Here is a 21,161-nt window from a genome sequence, read left to right as displayed (position 1 = left end):
CACTTCTTTGGCAAGCTGCAAATTTCGGCAGGATTTTTTTTGGTGGGGCCGGGGGCACGGGGAGGGGGCACTGGCCAGGGCAAAGGATGACTAATAGAATACCAAAATTTCTTATCACGGAATTGTCCGGGATTTTTAAAGATTGGATCATATGGAAAGTTCCACCTATGGCATCATGGAATATTCCACAAAGAACCGGAAACAGCCGTCGATCTTTGACTTTGAGCGTTGGCGTCGATCGCATACACGACGGCACTAGTAGTACGCGACGCACATAATTTTGTTCATGCATATAATATATTTTTATCAGCACCTTCCTGCGTGCTGCATGCTAGGCTAGGCCATAGGCTGCATGCATGCTACGCATACGTACGTCAGGGGTAAGTTTTATGCAATGACGCGTACCCTGAACCTCATTTCTAATAATAGGCCTATTTCCCAACATAGCTAAATTCACAGGCAAGGAGACGAGGCAACTGAACAAAGTACAACTATGACAACAGAACACTTTCGATTCGTGCTAGGCTGCATCAGTGCATGAGTTGTGCTCGAGTGATTTACGCAAATCTTCAGCGGAGCCGATATTGTTTCCAAGTTGGTAGGCCCATGTTCTACGACTCTAGCGCATGCTAGTCCGAGTAACTAGCAGAGTTGTAACGAGTCACTGATTTTTGTGACTCGAGTCGAGTCGAGTCATTTTAAAGAAGTGACTCGAGTCGAGTCGAGTCATTAGGTCAACAAGGTCGAGTCGAGTCGAGTCGAGTCACAGAGTGTGGTCGAGTCGAGTCGAGTCGAGTCGAGTCAAGTATTTAGCTCGAGTCAATTCGAGTCACAAATATTTGAACACTAAATTACAATAAAAAGCAACAAACACAAGAGAGAAAGAATACAAGGCACCAGTCTATTACGGAAATCCAAAGACATAAAGTATGCTGTATGGTACCCAACCAACAGTTTCCATTGCTAGCCACCTCACAGATAAGAAGATGTGAAACTTCGGTCTTATAACTGGTTTGGCTTCGGGTCTAGATTTTGTTGTTCGCTGATCGCTGACAATGTTAAAACCTAATTGCATTATACAAAACTGTTTCTGATTATTCAAAGGTGGGCCCGTCCGTATCCATTTTTTTGTGTGAAATTGGGACATGAATTTAGCCAGCGTTCCACCAAGAACTTCAAAATCGCCCGAAACCAATGATGAAACCACGGATTGAGAAATGCGTTTTAAGTCTGGTTCCAGGTTTAGCATTACATGCTATAGAACCACAAGGCGGGAGTCCGCGACACGGTGTATGTTTGTTGTTTCATTATGGAGGAAGGAAACAGACTGCCGCTGTATATAAACGTACATTATTCGCGAACATTAACGTGACGTGAACAAAAACTGGCAACGCGAACGGCGCAGCGTAAGTCATTGCAAATATTTTTCGAAATTAAGTTTTGCTTTTATTTTGGGACTCGAGTCTTATTAGCCTTCCTCGAGTCGAGTCGAGTCATTCTGATGAGGGACTCGAGTCGAGTCGAGTCATTTGCTCGCAGTGACTCGAGTCGAGTCGAGTCATTTACCCGTCGGGACTCGAGTCGAGTCGAGTCGCCAAAAAATGTGACTCGAGTCGGACTCGAGTCGAGTCATTGACTCGAGTCATTACAACTCTGGTAACTAGGACTCTACAGATCGCTTTTTTAACATTTGGACTAGTCCGAGTAACTTGGACCCAACTTATCGCCTTTTTAAAAATTTGGACATGGTCGAGCTGTCACCGCTGTCTTGATGAATGTTGTTATGCGATTCAAATTCAAGGTCAAACTGATGACTACCTCCATGCGCCGTCCAAGTGCGCGACTGCATTCACAGTCTAGTCTAGTCGGCCATCGTGTGTGCACGCGTACACCGGCCGGTAACTGTTTCCTGAATTGAACGGCGCAGCCTGCACACATCGCATTCAAGACAGCAGTGTGACAGCTCGACGAGGCTCGGTTTCCGAACTGAAGGTGAAATCTCTCTTTTCTTCCCCAAGGTATGTGAACCTAACCACCACCATTTGTATTTTGACTTCCCACTGAAGCCTACAGGGGCGCATAAGGTAGTTTGAAGACCAAATGTTAAAAAAAGCGATCTGTAGAGTCCTACTCTAGTTATGATTGTTTATTGTGCACCTGTTGTGCGTCTGATCGCTACGAAAGCCCGGGCATAGCGCCACTGCAAGTATATATGTTGCGGATTATTTAATTCGTTATTACGGATTATTAATTCGTTATTACGGATTACTAATTCGTTATAACGGATTATTAATTCGTTATTACGGACTATTTAATTCGTTATTACGGATTACTAATTCGTTATAACGGATTATTTAATTCGTTATTACTGATTATTAATTCGTTATTACGGATTATTTATTCGTTATTACGGATTATTAATTCGTTATTACGGATTATTTAATTCGTTATTACAGATTACTAATTCGTTATAACGGATTATTTAATTCGTTTTTACGGATTATTAATTCGTTATTACGGATTATTTAATTCGTTATTACGGATTACTAATTAGTTATAACGGATTATTTAATTCGTTATTACGAAATTATTAATTCCTTATTACGGATTATTAATTCGTTATTACGGATTATTTAATACTTGCCAAGTAATGACTCAGAACGTATGAGTAATTCGTAATAACGAATTAATAATCCGTAATAACGAATTAATAATCCGTAATAACGAATTAAATAATCCGTTATAATGAATTAATAATCCGTAATAACGAATTACATAATCTGTAACATATATACTTGCAGTGGCGCTAATGGGCTTTCGTAGAATGCTGTATCCCTTAATAATAATATCCGCACGTGCAATTTGGTTGGACCATGGAGCTGTGGGCATGGTTGGACCAAGGACTTTACCCATTGTCATGTCTTCCAAGTTATATACATTGCACATTTTAATGTCACGGCACAAATCCTACGCCCTAGGCCTATATGACTAATAATAACCATTTTTTTGTACAAAAAAAATTAATTTAAACAAAAATGTATGAAATGGTCCTTTTTTGTCGTAAGTTTTTTTACCATTTAATTACGTAGGCCTATATATGTCCATGCGGCATTCCCTTTATTTTTCGGAAAGCTGCAACCTGACGCTGCTTTTTTCTTAATATATATCATCTCAGTGAAGGTCAGTCATTGCAAAAATAATGATAAGACGTGAATCTGTGACTGAGAAATATTTCCAATTTTGTTGACTCTCCATAGACTTTGTACACAACCGCTGAAGTGGCGTCAGGTTGCAACATTCTTTCCTTTTTTCTGGGGCTTGCTGTTAATGTTTTGAGACAAACTGTTGTGGTTTAACGCTTTGTTCGATTTAAATTTTAATTTTTTTATTTCATTTTGAGAAACAAAATTTTAATGTCCTGAAACAAAGGGTTGAATATTTATGGCCTGTAGTTATTTGCCATTTAAAAAAGAAAAACTATTTCTCCTCCCCCCCCCCAAAAAAAATAATTACAATTTGCAGAACAAGACAACAATGGCCGCGCCAAGCGCTCTTAATGTTGATATGTTGTCTGGCCAAGATGTACCTGCTACGAGGGTGGAGCTAACAATTTCTTGCAGGTAAGTTGTAAATATATGATTTACCATTCCTAAAAAAAAATGTAATGGGAGTGGTCCTATTTTCTTGAAAAATTCTAATTGCAATTGTTTTTCTGAAACTTTTAATCAGAGGTAATTATTAAGAGTCAGGGAATTTAAATTTTGTCAGGGAATTTCAATCGTTTGGAAAGTGAAATATAGGGACTATTCCCTTGTAATTTAGTATTTTATTCTTTATTTTCAAAAATGTTCAGGTTATTTTGTCATAACCTTTTGGAAAGTGAAAGATAAGCTTGAATTATACACCCCAAATATACTCTTAAAAAATAATTCATCTTTCCGAGAAAAAAAAATTGTAATGGGAATATTCCTGTTTTCTCGTAAAATTCCAATTGCAATTGTTTTACTAACACTTTAAATCAGAGGTAATTATTTAGAGGCAGGGAATTTAATTTTTGTCAGGGAATTTTGTTTTTTTGAAAAGTGAAATATAGGGCCTAAAACCCTTGTAATTTATTTATATATTTTTTATTTTCAGAAATTTGCTGGATATGGACACATTTTCCAAGTCGGATCCTTGTGAGTATTGGAAAATTTTATATTCTGTGTTGTAATTGTACATGTAAATTAAAAATTTTTTCTCAAGTTCTGTTTCTTCAAGCCCACCTCACTTTTCCCCAACCTAGACAACCCTACATTCCAAAGTTGAAATGGTGAATTTCATTGAAAATAAATCCCACCCCAATCCACCTGAGGAGTGACTTTTCATATGTACTGAAATATGACCCAAAGTCCACCAGATTCCTTACAAATGTAACTATCACTCAACATAAGGGGTTGAGGTGGTAAAAGATGGAAGAACATTGAAAAGTGAATTAATTAAATTGTAATTTCATTGTTTGTTTTAGTGTTTCTTCCATGATTTCTTCAGATCATTATATGGTAACTTGATCCCTTGGTATGCTTGTTACTCGAATTGACAAGCAAGCTGCATTTTGTTTGGTGACTTTGGCCAACACTGACCATGTACTGATAACATCAATGAATCAGGCCCCCCAAAAAATAGTTCAGCTTCCGATTAAATGGCATTTGAAAAAAGGGTTAGGTAGGGAATGTATTTTTTGGGGGGCAAATTTTTTGTGTACGATAATGTGGAGGTGTCTGCGTGTAGTCCAGGGTAAAAGGTAGTAATTGATGATTTTCGGGGTTTTGTTTCTCATTTTTCCCAAAACAAAGTTAGGGTAGGGGCTGTCAAAATATGGTAGGTAGGGAAACCGGAAGCACAACTATTTTATTTTTTTGGCCGAAAGGGTCCATGCAATGAATTTGTCTGAGGAACACATTGAAGTATGCAACTTGCTACTCCTCTTAAATGTATGAAAATTATCTGACATCCCTTTTTTGTTTGATTTTATTGAAAAGTGCACTTCTTAAAAACATTAAACATTTTCCTTGCTTTTCCGGATAACTGTAGGCGCTGTTGCTGTGCTGTCATTTCAGGAAGACACTGTTCAGTTGAGGGGTTTTCTGTTCAAATTGCGAACCCAAAATTTGCTCACTGAAAACATTTGTGAGAAAGGTTTGCTCATTGGCTTACTTCCATTGACTGACACAACAACGAATTACCAAAGAAGAGACAATTTACGACTGCAAAATATCCAACGTTCTAGTAACTTTTTGTGCTGAAATAGCTGTAACATTGAGGTTTCTGCCCAGAACGACATCACAGTTTTGCTCATGAATATGGAAATTTGCATTAGCATAAAATCAATTCGCAATTTACAATCTCAAGAGCCCCATGGACGGGACACATCATGCGAAGTACTTACAACTTATTTAACTCTGAATGTGCACAAAGCCATATAGCGTCTTTGTGTGAGCGTCAGGCGTCGTCAGCACTGCGTTCGAATGTCTCTCCCAGTGGTCTCCCCCAACTCTCTTCCTTATCGGTATCGTTTCGGTTTGCGGTAACACCATGTGGTAATAACTACTGCTTAGAAGATATTAGTCTCCAGACAGTCTCCTGACGATGACTAGAGCAGGCTAGTCGAAACGTTGAGACCAAAGACAAGTTCGTTTAGAACTTACAGCAGGACTGTTCTTAACAGTCTCCTGACGATGACTAGAGCAGGCTAGTCGAAACGTTGAGACCAAAGACGAGTTCGTTTAGAACTTACAGCAGGACTGTTCTTAACAGAACAAAAAAAACTACTTAGCAAAGTTGATAATAAGCAGGACAAGTTCTTTTCAGAACTAATATCTTCTAAGCAGTGGTTATTACCACATGGTGCTACCGCAAACCGAAACGATACCAATACCCCACCATGCAAAGCCTCAAATCTTATATCTCTTCCTTATGGTTCCTTATCGTGTCTGTTTTTACTTTCAGTATGTGTCATGTTCACTCAAGAAGTGGGACAAAAAAGTTTTCGAGAGGTAAGTGTGAAAATTGTTTGCAAGGATATGGTCTAATAATTTCTTTTTCCATGATACAAAAGAATCAGCCAAATCAAGGGTTTATGATCATTGCAGACTCTGACATTAATCGATACATTTCCTCAAAAGCAAGCAGCTGTTCGCCTGTAGTATTGTATAAACATTTGTAGCAACTCTACAAATATTGGTATGGTACTTCTTTCATTTTTTTTCAGTTTGGAAGAACAGAGGTGATCTGGAACAATCTCAATCCAAAATTTGTCAAGAAGTTTGTGATTGATTACTTCTTTGAGGAAAAGCAAATCCTGAAATTCGAGTTGTAAGTATACGTACCTCCTGATACTTTTGCTTAAGTTGGTGAGCAAAAGGTGGTGGTTGTATTTATCACTGGATATGCAAAACGAGAAGACTAGAGAATTGATTGACCGACAGGCTAAACTGCTAGGATAAAAGTGACTGACCATGCTATGCAGTTCTGTCTATACTGTGTGTATAAAAAAAATGCAGACAAAATATAACGGAATGCCAGACATAGGTTTGAAAGATAAGCCTTTCAACTTTAAAATGAGACACACATCCAAATCTTTTTGACAGAGTTATGAGTAATTTTCCAAGAGAGGTCAAACTGACCATGGGACCAAGTTTTGAATTTTTACGCATTGGGACAAAGGTAGCCTAATTGCCTCTGTGTAGATGATTGCTTGGCTTACAAAAAATGTGTTTAGCGAGTAAACACAATTCTAAACACATCAAGTTGTAAGCATGTTTACTTGCTAAACATTTTTAGCATGAGGCGATTGCAAAAAAGTGTTTAGAATTGTGTTAACTCGCTAAACACATTTTGGTAGGCCAGGCAATCATCCACACAAGGCAATTAGGCTACCTTTATCCCGATGCCTAAAATTGAAAACTTGGTCCCAAGGCGTAGCTCAGCCTTGTTAAGAAAAAAAAAACTACATTGACTTTAATAAACTGATTTTTTTCTGATTTTTTAAAAATTTTTATTCAGGTACGATGTGGATTCCAAAAGCCCTGACCTCTCGAAACATGTACGTATTTCTGGACTCAAAAACCTGCATTTGACATTTAAATCATTGCATCTGCGAATGGTAACTAGTTGTTCACAACAAGTAGTAGACTCGAATGGAAAAACAACTCTCATTAAAGTTGATATGAAATAAAAAAAATAAAAAAAACACACACACAATCACTTTTTGTGTACCTAAGCTCAAACTAATACCCCGTTCCCACTTGATCCACCAATTGGGGGATCTGATCCACCTTTTGCCAAATTGCCGGATCAGATCCCCCAATTGGTGGATCAGATCCGGCAATTGTGTGTAGTGGGAACGCTAACCGTTATAAGGTGGATCAGGATCAGATCCACCTTTTCTGATCCACCTCTGGACCAGGATACAGATCCCCAAATTGGTGGATCAGATCCGGCAATTGGCGGATCACGATCAGATGGGAACGCAAAAGGTGGATCTGATCCGGCAATTTGACCTGTCAACATCCAAACGGTGCACGAGTGGCACGAAAATGTTGCGGTCTTAAGAACGAAGAAACACGTTTTCAGGCGCGTAGCTCATGTGAAAATTTCCAACATACACAATGCACAATGCACACATGCACAATAAACAACCGCTGAACTACGGGCTAGCACCGCGCATGCACGTGGTATATCCTGAAACTAGGCCTTTTACAATTTTCGTTGCGTAGTCTTCCATTTCTAAACCTTTTTTATTCATAAAATTTTACTTATTTTTCCATCCATAAATGACTCTGAGTCCGCACTCACCAAAACACTTCAATTTGGCACAGAATCATGGAAAAGCTTACGAATACGCAATGAGAATAGTGCCGATAACGCGGTGCGTCTGGAGGTGACAAATCTGTAGTATTGATTATAGAAAATTGGAAAATGATGTCGTAGTACATCATGTGACCATTTTTAACCAATGAGAAGCTTCAGAACCAGGGAATCCCTTATCGATGCATTGGTTTCTGCCGTGATGTCACACAATTAGCGGCGCTGTTCGATTTCACCAGTTAATTTATGCACGTGAGGATCCTCTACGTACAGATCCGTGATTTATGTCGGTGAATTCGCGTAATTCTTGTCGGTGAATTCATAGCGCTGTTAAAAGCTGACCCATCCTGGCCTAGCATGCAACACTACTGGCACTCCACAGAGCGCGCGTAATTCCGAACTCAATGACCTTTCGGACTCAACATTTCCGTTCGAAAAGGTGGATCAAGCATAAGTGGGAACGCGACTTGCGGTTTCATTGCGGTAAGATAACGATCACACCGAAATGCCGGATCTTGATCCACCTTTTCCAAATTCAAGTGGGAACGCGGTGTCAAAATAAGTCTGTTGTTAAATACTTGATACTCCTTCAAATACACGTCAAGAAATTGAAGTAAAATTTTAGTCTTTGTCAAACAAAATCTTAAAATACAGGTTTTGATTACAAAAGTGTTTTTGCTTTATTTTCCTTCTGCAGGATTACTTAGGCCATGCAGTCTGCACTCTTGGTGAGATCATGGGATCGAGAGGGTGCAAATTCACAAAGTTTCTCAGGTAAGTTGTGATTTGATTTAAACAAACCGAAAAGTGCAACTATATATATTTTTTCAAGTATGTATTTGGCCGACTCCAGAATAGACCCATTGCATTGCAGCCATCTTTGTGGTGCATGCTTCTGTTCCGCCGGGGTACACATGAGCAGACTTGTATAACTCGTGACTCGGACCCGGACTCGAGTCCGACTCGAGTCACATTTTTAATGTCTCGGACTCGGACTCGAGTCACTTTGACTTATGACTCGGACTCGGACTCGGGGCTATGGACTCGGACTTGGACTTGGACTCGAACTGACTTGTGACTCGACGGAAATTACCGCACTGCACACGCGTACATACGTAAGTCGATCGTTTTCTTTACTGTGCAATACATGTACAAGGCGCTCGATGTGGTGCATGCGTGGCCATGGCCTGTTACCGATATATTGATTAAAGAAATCAATGTACCGAAACTTGTACCCCGCCGTCCGCACGTAACACTGCATTGGTGCAAGATTGATAGGGTAAGGTACCAGACTTTTCTTGTCAGACGTCCTGTCGTTCACACGTGTATTGCTGTCGCATCGCGATAACGCAATATGAATAGTCTGCTGATCTGCCCGTTTCGGTAACGTTACATGCAAGTTGCAACGTAGATCATGATGGCATCCACTCAAAAAATTGTCAAATTTGGGTATCTTAACTTCAAGAGAAATGCCAATGGAAGATCAAGTGCAGAATGCAAGTTACTGCAAATTAGAAGAGAAAATTAGAGAAAGCTGTGGGGAAAAATGGAAATTTACAGCACCTGAAATGGACGTATTTCCAATACTATATCAAAGGTGACTCTGAATCTCTGAATTCCCTAAAATGTACGTTTTTCCAATACAATGTTAGAGGTGACTCGTGACTCGGACTTGGACTCAACCTTTGTGACTCGGACTCGGACTCGCCCTGGAGGACTCGGGACTCGGACTTGGACTCGAGAAATGTGACTCTGACTCGGACTTGGACTCGACGTTTTGTGACTCGAATACAAGTCTGCACATGAGTAGACCTCTTGTGCATTCATTGCTAATTAAAATGATACACAAAACCTCAAGGATGGCGGCTGAAGGCAAAAGTCTTCAGAACTTTTGTTTTACCATCTAAGTTTAACGTGAGCTCTTCTAGAGGATATTTGAGTTGTTGTAAGAATTGCTTTAGAATTAAAGTCACTTTTCTTCCTGTGATTCCTGCTCACAGTGGACCAGCTAAGGATTCTGGGTCAATTACCATCAAAGGCGAAGAGCTCAGCGATTGTCGGGTGAGATTCCTCTCGGTTATCATATATTTTAGAAATATTCATAGAAATATTCCCTATACCAGTGTGATATTTACAGTGTTTTGGTCAAGCCCTTCAAACATTCTCACAAGCACTCCAGTTCCAAGTCAAGGGCGGATCCAGAACACAATTCTTTTTTTTGGGGGGGGGGGGCCAAAAGTGTGTCCAAATTTTTTTTTAGATTCTAGCTGCTCTGTGGTGCGATCTGAGGCAATTTCTGATCACTTTAACCAATGTTTTTTGAGGAAAAGATAGTGGTGTACTCATTGCCTGCCTTTATTGTTAAAGTCACTTTAAAAAAAAATGGATTCATTTTTTTTGGGGGGGGAATGCCCCCCCCCCCCCCCACGATCCGCCCTTGTTCCAAGTCAAATAAGTCACAAGCTTCACATAAGACTCAGGGAGTTCAATATTCACATAAACTGTGACAATTAAAGACATTTCTTTGTTATTTTTTCTCCCATGTTAATTGTGACCAGACTTATGACAGGACTTGTGATAGATTTGTAATCAACTTGTGATTTGACTTGTGATTGACTTGTGATAGACATTGTGATTTGACTTGTGATTAACTTGTGATTGACTTGTGATTGACTTGTGATAGACTTGTAATTGACTTGTGATAGGCTAGGGATAGAGTTGTGATTGACTTGTGATTGACTTGTAATTGACTTTAGATTGAATTGGGATGGACTTGTGATTGACTTGGGATAGACTTGTGATAGACTTGTGATTTGACTTGTGATAGATTTGTGATAGACTTGTGATTTGACTTGTGATTGACTTGTGGTAGTCTCGGGATAGACTTGTGAATGACTTGTGATTGACTTGTGATTGACTTAAATTGTGATATACTTGTGATAATAGTGTGATAAACTTGTGATAGACTTGTGGTTGACGTGTGAACAACTTGTGATTGACTTGGGATAGGCTTGTAATTGACTTGTGATTGACTTGTGAACGACTTGTGATTGACTTTTGAGTGACTTTAATTGTGATATACATGTGCTTGTGATAAGAGTGTGATAAACTTGTGATAGACTTGGGGTTGACGTGTGAACGACTTGTAATTGACTTGTGATTGACTTGTGATAGACTTGTTATTGACTTGTGATTGACTTGTGATAGACTTGTTATTGACTTGTGATTGACTTGCAGTTTGATTGATTAGGATGGACTCGACACTGGATTCTTGTTCCAGCTGTTTCATAGACTGATTTTCTTTAAATCTTCAAGTAAACCAACAACATCAATCTTGATTCAGTCAGTTTTCTTTCATTCAATATCAAGATTTGTTTGCTTGTCTTCCATTAGGATCTGATAACGTTGCAGTTCAAAGGGGACAAGTTGGACAAGAAAGATTTCATCGGCAAATCAGATCCCTTCTTAGTCTTCCACAGATGCAACGAAGATTTGAGGTATGACGACTAGCTACCAACAATTTCTGTGAAATTCTGTTCTTTTCTTTTTTTACCCGGTTTTGTGTTTTTTTGGTTAGATTACAGGATTTTTCACAACATAAAACCTCGAATCATTGCCTTTTGATGTAATGTATTGGCCTCAGCGACATAACTTATTGTTATTACATGTCTTCTTCCCTTTCAGCTACACAATCTGTCATAAGACGGAGTACATCAAGAAAACGCTCAAGCCACGATGGAAGTCATTTAACATCATGTTGAGAACGCTGTGCAACGCAGATAAACACAGGACGATCAAGGTGGAGTGCTTTGATTGGAACCGAAATGGCAGGTTAGTCAATGGAGTAATTAAAGGGAATGTACATCATTGGCTTTTGCTGTAATTTTCAGAAATAAACTATTTGAGAGGTATAATAGATCAAATATTGTTACACTGACATTTTTGAAGTTTGGTGTTCGAAAAGGTTGGAAAAACCAAGAAAAACAAAAATGTTCAAGTAGTCTGGTTCCCTGACTCCACAAAAGATAAAATGGATCAATTTATAGATGATTGAAAATTGTAAGGCAAGGGAACCAGTCTAGCTGGCCTGCCCCCGTTCATGAACATGTAACCAATAGCAAACAAAATTTGGACTGAAAAAAAATGGTAAATTTGGAGCAGTAGTTGAAAAATAGTTAGGTTTTTCCAACGCTGGTCGGCCGACCACCGTTGGAAATGTTTACAAAAATACCATTTTCTTGAAAATGACTTCACACCAGGTGCCATAATTTTACAAGATGCTTGAGACTGTCATTTACCAACATCCTAGTAAGGTATTTCGTAAAAACTTGGTAGTTTAATTTTTCGATGTTTGCAAATGTGGTATATTCCCTTTAAATGTTCGGGAATAACAGAGTACGGAAGAGTGCTGCGTATTCTTGTTCACGCGCATATCTTAAGTGTGTGAAGACCATAGCGCGTGAACTGGCGCGTGAACCGGAACAAAGACAGCTGACGCCAGACTTGTACGGTACTCTATGAAACCAAAGTCGTGGGTGCATGGCCCATTGTGACAACTTGGATAGTGGTGGAAAAAGGGCACAAATTTGCATAGACCAGATTGGTTCTGATTCCGGTCCAATTTAGAATTCTTATTTATAAATGCGCATAATTTGCAAGGTGCCAGGTTTTTACAGTCTAGATTTCTCTACAGGTAACGTTTTTAAGTTCTGATGACATTTTTATGCCCCGCGGCGAAGCCGAAGGGGCAAACTGTTTCCGCCTTGTCCTTCCGTTGGTGGGTGGGTGGGGGGGGGGTGTGTGGGTGAGTTTGTGTTACATACCCTATGTGGACTTGTGAACAAGAGAGGTCCACATAATGCAGGTTGTGTTAACCTTATGTGGACTAAGCCGTGTCCACATAAGGTTTTGCCCTTTCTGGAAAACAGGTTTAGAGGCATTTTTGGGTTAGGTTTATCGTAGCAGAATGAAGAGAAACACTATAGGGAATCATAGAAAAAAAATTGGGTTGAAAGAGTTTTCACAGTTTAAGTAAAGTTATTTTTTGTACCGAGTTTTCTTAACTACACGAAAACAAAGCAATGTCCACACAAGGTATGTAACGTAAGTCGGGGTGTGTGTGTGTGTGTGTCCGGACAAATCTTGTCAGCGCGATAACTTGAGAAATACTTAACATATGAACTTCAAATTTGGTTTGTGTATTGTTCTTGGTAATCCTAAGAACCCTTTTGCATATGAGGTTTTTCCTAGAGAATCTGAGTTCCAGAGGCCAACTTGTGTAGTCACAAGTATGTCTTACTATTTAAACACATTTTGTAAACTTCTTTGGATTTTTGTCTTTCTAGCCACAGTTTGATTGGCACGTTTGAAACCAGCGTGAGTGAACTGGCAAAGGGGCCTGGTCAGTCCAATGTTTATCCGGTAAGTCCAGTAAAAAACACTATCCACACTTTTGTGTCGATAGAGAACAACTTGATTAGATCTAATGAAGAACTGGTGATTTTAGTGCTTGATATATATAAGGTGCAACATCAGGAAGGCAAGTAATTAATATGTGTAACAAAAAGTTCTTGATTTTGTTTCCTCAAGTTGACTGGTATCTTGTTTTTCCTTCCTTCAGTTGATCCATTCCAAGAAGCAAGCCAAGAAGAAAGGTTATCGTGACTCTGGTCTGATCACTCTCATGAGCTGTAAGATTGAACCACAGTTCACTTTCTTGGATTACATCCGGGGAGGTTGCCAACTTGCCTTCACTGTCGCTATAGATTTCACTGCCTCCAATGGTATGTTTGAGGATAAAACTGCACTTTAGTTCTTACAAAAAAACTCTTACCCTCTTGACCACAAAGTCCAGTGGTCTGAGTCCAGTACTTGAACTCAAGTGCTGGTCTAGTGACCTACAAGTCTAGTTGTCTTGTTTCCATGAAAAATATTTAAGGGGGGCTATATCTTTATTCAAAAGGAATAAAACGTTACATCAGAATCACTGTCATAGGCTTATGAGATTTTAAAATTTCCCTGGTCTTGTACTACATGTATATGGTAAAATTCAAACCTAATATGTAAAATATGAAAATATGATAAAATTAAACTACGCATCAAATTAACCTCAGAATCACTTTATATGCTCCAATTTTAACAATTTCCTGAACTGACTGACTCACTCCCCGACACCCCCGAGTCACTGACTGACTCCCCCGAGTCACTGACTGACTACCCCAAGTCACTGACTGACTCCCCCGAGTCACTGAAAACTCCCCCGAGTCACTGACTGACTCCCCGAGTCACTGACTATCTGAGTCACTGACAGACTCCCCCGAGTCACTGACTGACTCCCCCGAGTCACTGACTGACTCCCCCGAGTCACTGACTGACTCCCCGAGTCACTGACTGACTGAGTCACTGACAGACTCCCCCGAGTCACTGACTGACTGAGTCACTGACAGACTGACTGACTTACTCCCCGACTAAATCATGTCATAAACTGTCAAGCTGATTTGAGACTGTCCAACTAAGGCTGACCAACTGAAGCTGTAGACTGACCAGCTGACCAGCTAGACTGGTCCTATTCCCTATGTTACTGTGTTAGTTCAAAAATCTGTAATGAATTCCCCTTTACCAGGTGATCCTAGACAGCCTACCTCCCTTCATTACGTCAATCCTTACCAGCCGAACGCTTACTTGAGAGCATTGAGGGCAGTTGGTGAGGTCATTCAGGACTATGATCATGATAAACTCTTCCCAGCCCTCGGCTTTGGTGCTAGACTCCCACCAACCCGTCAAGTCCAACATGAGTTCTTCTTGGTAAGACGATATAATTTTTCCTCAAATTGTCTCCTCTACTTTCTCAGTGTTTGTAATTTTGGCATTTTATTAGTTTCTCTCTATTTGTTAGTGGCAGGTGTATTTTCGAATTAGTATGTGATATTGATTGTTAACCCATTGGTTCCCTTACTTCCCAAAACCGCCGAACTGCCCTGCCTGTTACTCCCTGTACTGCCCCAAACCACCCTGCCTGTTACTCCCTGTACTGCCCCAAACCACCCTGCCTGTTACTCCCTGTACTGCCCCAAACCACCCTGACTGTTACTCACTGTACTGCCCCAAACCGGCCTGCCTGTTACTCCCTGTACTGCCACAAGCTACCCTGCCTGTCACTCCCTGTACTGCCCCAAACCACCCTGACTGTTACTCCCTGTACTGCCCCAAACCACCCTGCTTGTTACTCCCTGTACTGCCCCAAACCGGCCTGCCTGTTACTCCCTGTACTGCCACAAGCTACCCTGCCTGTCACTCCCTGTACTGCCCCAAACCACCATGCTTGTTACTCCCTGTACTGCCCCAAACCACCCTGCTTGTTACTCCCTGTACTGCCCCAAACCACCCTGCTTGTTACTCCCTGTACTGCCCCAAACCACCCTGCTTGTTACTCCCTGTACTGCCCCAAACCACCCTGCTTGTTACTCCCTGTACTGCCCCAAACCGGCCTGCCTGTTACTCCCTGTACTGCCACAAGCTACCCTGCCTGTCACTCCCTGTACTGCCCCAAACCACCCTGCTTGTTACTCCCTGTACTGCCCCAAACCACCCTGACTGTTACTCCCTGTACTGCCCCAAACCACCCTGCTTGTTACTCCCTGTACTGCCCCAAACCGGCCTGCCTGTTACTCCCTGTACTGCCACAAGCTACCCTGCCTGTCACTCCCTGTACTGCCCCAAACCACCCTGCTTGTTACTCCCTGTACTGCCCCAAACCACCCTGCTTGTTACTCCCTGTACTGCCCCAAACTGGCCTGCCTGTTACTCCCTGTACTGACACAATTAAGCCACCCCGCTTGTTACTTCTTGTGTTGCCCCAAACCACCCTGCTTGTTACTCCCTGTACTGCCCCAAACTGCTCTGCCTGTTACTCCCTGTACTGCCCCAAACCACCCTGCTTGTTACTCCCTGTACTGCCCCAAACCACCTGAGCACTGGATTTAGAACAATCATCACAATTTTTCATTATTTCTGTTCAGAACGGCGATCCAGCTGATCCCATGTGTGTTGGCATAGAAGGCGTAGTGGCAGCTTACCAACAAGCTTTAGTAACTGTGGAGCTGTACGGCCCCACGCTGTTCGCACCAATCATCAACCACGTGGCAAGGTTTGTCTTTCTTCCCTATATAATGAGAGTCAAACCCACAAATTAAACAACCTGTTTGTCGGACTCGGGACAGTAGACTTGAGATACTTACTTTTCATGTGAAGGAATTTTGTATTAGGGAGCTGTAAATGTCATGTCGGTTTCGCCTTCAGAAGTAGTTCTTTTAAAAATTACATATGACCTACACTGGGGGGGGGGGGGCACAATCGTGCACACATAGCATAGTAAAAAGGTAAAGATCCCATAGCCATTACTGGCCGTAGGGGCAGTGGGACTTAGAGGTCCACTGTGTCTTGAGTGGCGGGGCCCAGTCCTCTCCTCTCCCCGTCTTACCTTCCCTGAACGAATCAGGTACCCATTTTACTGTTGGGTCGTCAGAGAGAGTTTTCCAGTTTTTGGTCCGAATGGGATTCGAACCGCCAACCTTCCACTCCGTAGCTCCACGCTCTAACCGCTCGGCTACGAGGCCCCTCTGGATCTGCTTGTCTGGGATATGTACATGCAGCGGCCGGTCCATAAAGAGAATGAGATACATTCAAATAACTTGATTACATGTTTCTTTCGGACCCCTCCATCCCCCACCCCTGACTGTCATAATTGTTTCCTTATTCACCTAGATTTGCCAATGCCAAGCAAGATGGTTCCGAGTACTTCATCCTGCTCATCATAACCGATGGATGCATCTGTGACATGGCCAACACAAAGGAAGCCATTGTCAATGTACGTCTCGGCATTTCAATCCGAATTTCCAAAGTTTTTAAAGCTATAGTCCATCATTTGCAGCCACCCGAAAAGTAACTGGCGTAATTACTGTTGAAAAACAAACTTGGTTGAAAGATAGCAAGGGAACTAAACGCCCTGTGAAATTATTCTTTCTGGGAAGCTGTCATTTTGAAGTAATCAACGAAAGAAGGCATTTCCAACGGTGATTCTTAAGAAGCACCGTAGGAAAATTTAAATTAGTAGTTCGTTTTGTTATTCAGCGCAGCGCGCACAAGTATTGGAACGATGCACATGCGCGCGCAGTTGCTATAATTCGTCGGATCAGTGCGCGACGCCGCGTATAGCTGCAATTCAAAACAATTCAAAACATGATTCAGTAACTTTTGATTTTAAATTGAGATCTTAGAATGCTGCTTTTCTCGGAATGTACAGCTGAAGCTTAGCTGAAACTTCATCAGGTTAGTTGCTCAGTATCCTTCATTAGATTTTGAACACTTTTGTTGCTTCAAACGAACAAAATGCACTAATTACAAATGATGGACTATAGCTTTAAATGAACGTCAAATACTTCAGTGCTTTGTAACATTTTTGCAGCCGCACAGAAATAGTCTCTTCTGACTAGCTCCCCTTGAACAAAGACATTGACAAAATGGGGAACCCACACCCATAGGACGGGATAACTCACTTGGCGACATTGAGCACCCGAATGGCAATCTGGATATCACCGGTTCAGATCCCACTCAATTCAATTTCTTTGTTTAACTTTTTAAAAATATTAAATAAATATTCTCATTAACTATGTAATACTGCACCTCACACTGTTAAAGGGAATATAAACAACATTTGCAAACACCAAAAAACTAAACTACCAAATTATCACGATACCTTACTGGACTATAGTGAATAACAGTCTAAAGCATCCTGTAAAATCATGACACCTGGTGTGCTGACATTTTCAAGAAAAGTGGTCTTTTTGTATCAATTTCCAACGCTGGTCAGCTGACCAGTGTTGGAAAAAAATGTTGGTGTTTTTTTCAAATACTGCTCCCAGTTTATCATATTTAGTTAGTCCGCATTTTCTTTGCAATCAATTACACACCTGTGAACGGGTACATGCCAGCTAGACTGATTCCCTGACCTTACAATTCCCTAACATCTACAAATTGCTCCGTTTCATCTTAAAGACTACAAGAACAGGATTGTTTTTCTTGGCTTTTCTAGCATCTACGAACCCAAAACGTCAGACAAGCTAATGTAACAATATTTGGTATAAAATACGAACCCCCCCCCCAAATCCATCCATTCTGAAAATTACAGCGAAAGCAAGTGTTGTGTATTCCCATTCAATACTTCTTCCTCATGCGTGGATTATAATGTTGGCTCTATCAATTAATCTTCTGAAACCATTTCACTTTCTGAAACCTACATTGTTTATTTCTTTTCAGGCAGCACAGCTTCCCATGTCTATCATAATAGTCGGCGTGGGTAAAGAAGACTTCTCAAGTAAGTGCATTCATTTCAATTTTGGAGCGCAGATCTGTGAATTTTTCTAATGCAGCTTTTTATACAAAATGTATCAAAGTAATTGAGGAAGACGTAAATGATAAGTTTGTTAGTCAATTTATTCGTTACAGATATGGAGGAGTTGGATGGGGATGAGGTCCGCGTTTCCTCTAGAGGGCGCTTTGCTGAGAGAGACATCGTACAGGTCAGTCCGAGGCCGCGACTAAATGGCGTGGCTACGGCTAAGAGTAACATACCTGTAGATATAAAGCGGCTCCAGCTGCTTCTATAGGTCTCGTTCGAATGACGCCATTTCCTTAGTACAGACCATCCACGTGCATCGGCATTTTGAGCGTCAACTTGCGTAACCAGCATCGTATTTCGAAAACATTTCGAGCAACAAGCATGTCTGTTTGGAACATTTTGAACACTGCGCAATGAATGCTTGATTGCGTAAAATACGCAGTTGCAGTTCTCCTACAGAGATGGCCGTCATTGAGCGAGCCTAATAAAAGCGTGTGTGATTGCAAGCTGTAGCTCATTAATTCAGCCCGCCCTAAATACCATTGGAGCCATTAAATTGTAAAAAGTTCTACAGGTTGTGTGCTGAATTATGATCCGGAATACATATTTTCCCCATAAATTTGGGGATTTCCTGAAGAATTTGTTAAGCTTAAACACATATGATCGTAAGACTCTACACATAAAGTTTGATTATACTGACTGACTTTCACACATTAAGACAAAAGGAAACGCCCCCTACCTCCTTCTACTCAACTCCCCCCCCCAAAAAAAAAAACCCCACAAAAATCCAGATGATTTGCCATAACAAAAACAACGATTCTGTCAAATGTTTGTACTCAAGAATTTATCAGACTGATGTTTTGCCTATTAACGATGACATCACAGTGTTGCTCATGAATATGGAAATGTTCATCTGCATAAAACCCCGGTGGACCCTTACAAATGGCATATTAAGATAATTGGGATGAAAAGATGAAGTTTGAGGATCAGATATACCGTCTTTTCTCCTCCGCACAGTTTGTTCCTTTCCGAGAGTTTGAGGGGGAAGGCAACCGCATCTTGAGCCAGGCCCGTCTCGCCAAGGAAGTCTTGTACGAGATTCCGGATCAGATTACGTCTTACATGAGGAGCAAAAATATTGTCCCTGGTAATCCACCCTCACCGAGCCTCACTAGTTATCAGAGCTTCAGAAATTGAAAAGTGGAGTGAACAGGATTGCCTTAAAGACATAAAGAATCATAAATTTGCATTTATCTCACTTGATAATTATTATCAAAAAGTTTACTTGGATCAAAGATCCTATTGGTGTTAAACTCCCTGAAAGTATTCTTGAAATTTATAAACTGGGAGAAAATTCTGGGGAAGTTGTTCGGAATCCTGCAACTAATACCCCGATACAATGGGTCCTTTGCAGATAATTTTGTCTGCAGTATACCTGTTAAACGGTGACTCCGAACCATTCTGAGCGATTGTTATTGGTTTTAGGATTATTAAATACTTGTTATGGTATATGTTGCGACTGGTTGAAAATGTCCAGTATAATGAAACCTTTATGTGAAGGGGAATCAGAATGATATCTCAATTAATTTTGCCAAAAAATTGAAATAAAGTGCAAAATGAAAATGGCAATAATTATGTACAGCTTTAATTAAATTTTGTTTTGATGAAAATTAATGAAACTCATTGTACAGGGTGAGTAAAAAAAAACTACCCAAATGTCGGGACCATTGTTTTAGTGAAGTTCTGCATGCAGCACATTGAAAATCTAGGATATGAAAGCCCAATTCATAAGCCTTCTTTTAGTACAAGAATCATTCAAATCAATCGTGTACTTTTCCAGTTATGAAGTTTTAAACACAACCGCCATTAAGGTTCTGTCCACGGATCACAAAAAGTTCAGTGTTCTTTCAGCAAAACGAAAACAAATGGTATAATGATGTGTGTGAATTGTTTTCGTTTCGTGAATTGTTTTGCTGAGAGAACGCACACCTTTTTTGTGATCCGTGGACAGAACGTTAAAACGGTGGTTGTGTTTAAAACTCCGTAACTTGAAAAGTACATGAGTGATTTGAATGATTCTTGTACTAACAGAAAGCTTATGAATGGGGCTTTTATATCCTAGATTTGGAAAGTGCTACATGCAGAACTTCACTAAAACAATGGCCCCGACATTTGGGTTTCGTTTTGTTTTTTTAACTCGCCCTGTAGTTGAGGGGATTAAATACTGCAATGTACTGAATGATACTGTGCGTGCAAATATATTAACATTGAATATAAATGAACTAACCACAATCTTAGTAACAAGAACATGAAGTTTATTTTTAGTTTTCCCTTCGGCTTGACATGACTAAAATGTAGAATTTTTGAGTCCTTATATCTTTAAAAGCATGTTGGAACATTTGCAATATAACCCGGAAAGGTACCTACTGATTTTAACGAGAAAATCCGAATTGCTCAGAGTGAAGATAGCTTTAGGACTGGTACCAAAAGTTAATACCCTGTGAAATTAATCCACCTGAAATGGTATCATTCGGAAGAAAACAATCATTGAAGTCGGTTTAGGAAAGTGTGCCCGGGGGCGCAGCGTTTTATGCGCGTTAGCAACATAATCCAGTTACGAGACCCCAAAATTGTGCGTACCTTTTCTCTGTTTTCTCAATGATGCACAGTATCCACTGACCTGAAGGTTTATAACCCCTTAAGCACGGGTTATAATGGGGACATTCCTCCACACATAGAGCAAGTGGCCCGCATGACTGCACAGCCTTTGTGTGGTAGCGGGACTGCACAAAAGCAGCAGCTAGCTGTGGAACTACCCACTAGCCGTGTGCCACGGCATACCACAGCTGGCAACTGCATTCCAATGACCGCTTCCCGTGGGGTTAAATAGTTAGTTGTTATGCAAAAAAAGATTATG

General features: G+C 40.6%; 1 protein-coding gene across 4 annotated transcripts; it reads left to right on the top strand.

Moving 5' to 3' along the window:
* The first annotated feature begins 229 nt into the window (after positions 1 to 229).
* On the top strand, positions 230 to 19,928 carry LOC119737270 (copine-8-like). Of its 4 annotated transcripts, none has more exons than XM_038211475.1 (18): positions 230 to 380; positions 3,523 to 3,620; positions 4,138 to 4,178; positions 5,989 to 6,035; positions 6,251 to 6,354; positions 7,045 to 7,084; positions 8,546 to 8,622; positions 9,849 to 9,909; positions 11,242 to 11,345; positions 11,533 to 11,679; positions 13,194 to 13,269; positions 13,469 to 13,631; positions 14,471 to 14,652; positions 15,867 to 15,994; positions 16,612 to 16,714; positions 18,163 to 18,220; positions 18,352 to 18,425; positions 19,262 to 19,928. In XM_038211475.1, exons 1-18 carry the CDS (start codon positions 357 to 359, stop codon positions 19,439 to 19,441), a joined length of 1,707 nt encoding a protein of 568 aa, XP_038067403.1. In that variant the 5' UTR covers positions 230 to 356; the 3' UTR covers positions 19,442 to 19,928. The 4 variants fall into 4 exon arrangements, with proteins under 4 accessions (XP_038067403.1, XP_038067402.1, XP_038067405.1 ...); XM_038211474.1 differs by lacking the exon at positions 230 to 380 and adding an exon at positions 387 to 594; XM_038211477.1 differs by lacking the exon at positions 230 to 380 and adding an exon at positions 387 to 598.
* The last annotated feature ends 1,233 nt before the right edge of the window (positions 19,929 to 21,161 follow it).

This window comes from Patiria miniata, unplaced genomic scaffold (assembly GCF_015706575.1).
Source record: "Patiria miniata isolate m_02_andy unplaced genomic scaffold, ASM1570657v1 HiC_scaffold_3, whole genome shotgun sequence".
Lineage (NCBI taxonomy): Eukaryota > Metazoa > Echinodermata > Asteroidea > Valvatida > Asterinidae > Patiria > Patiria miniata.
Note: the sequence above shows the minus strand (reverse complement) of the source record. Positions and strands in the feature narration are given on the sequence as shown.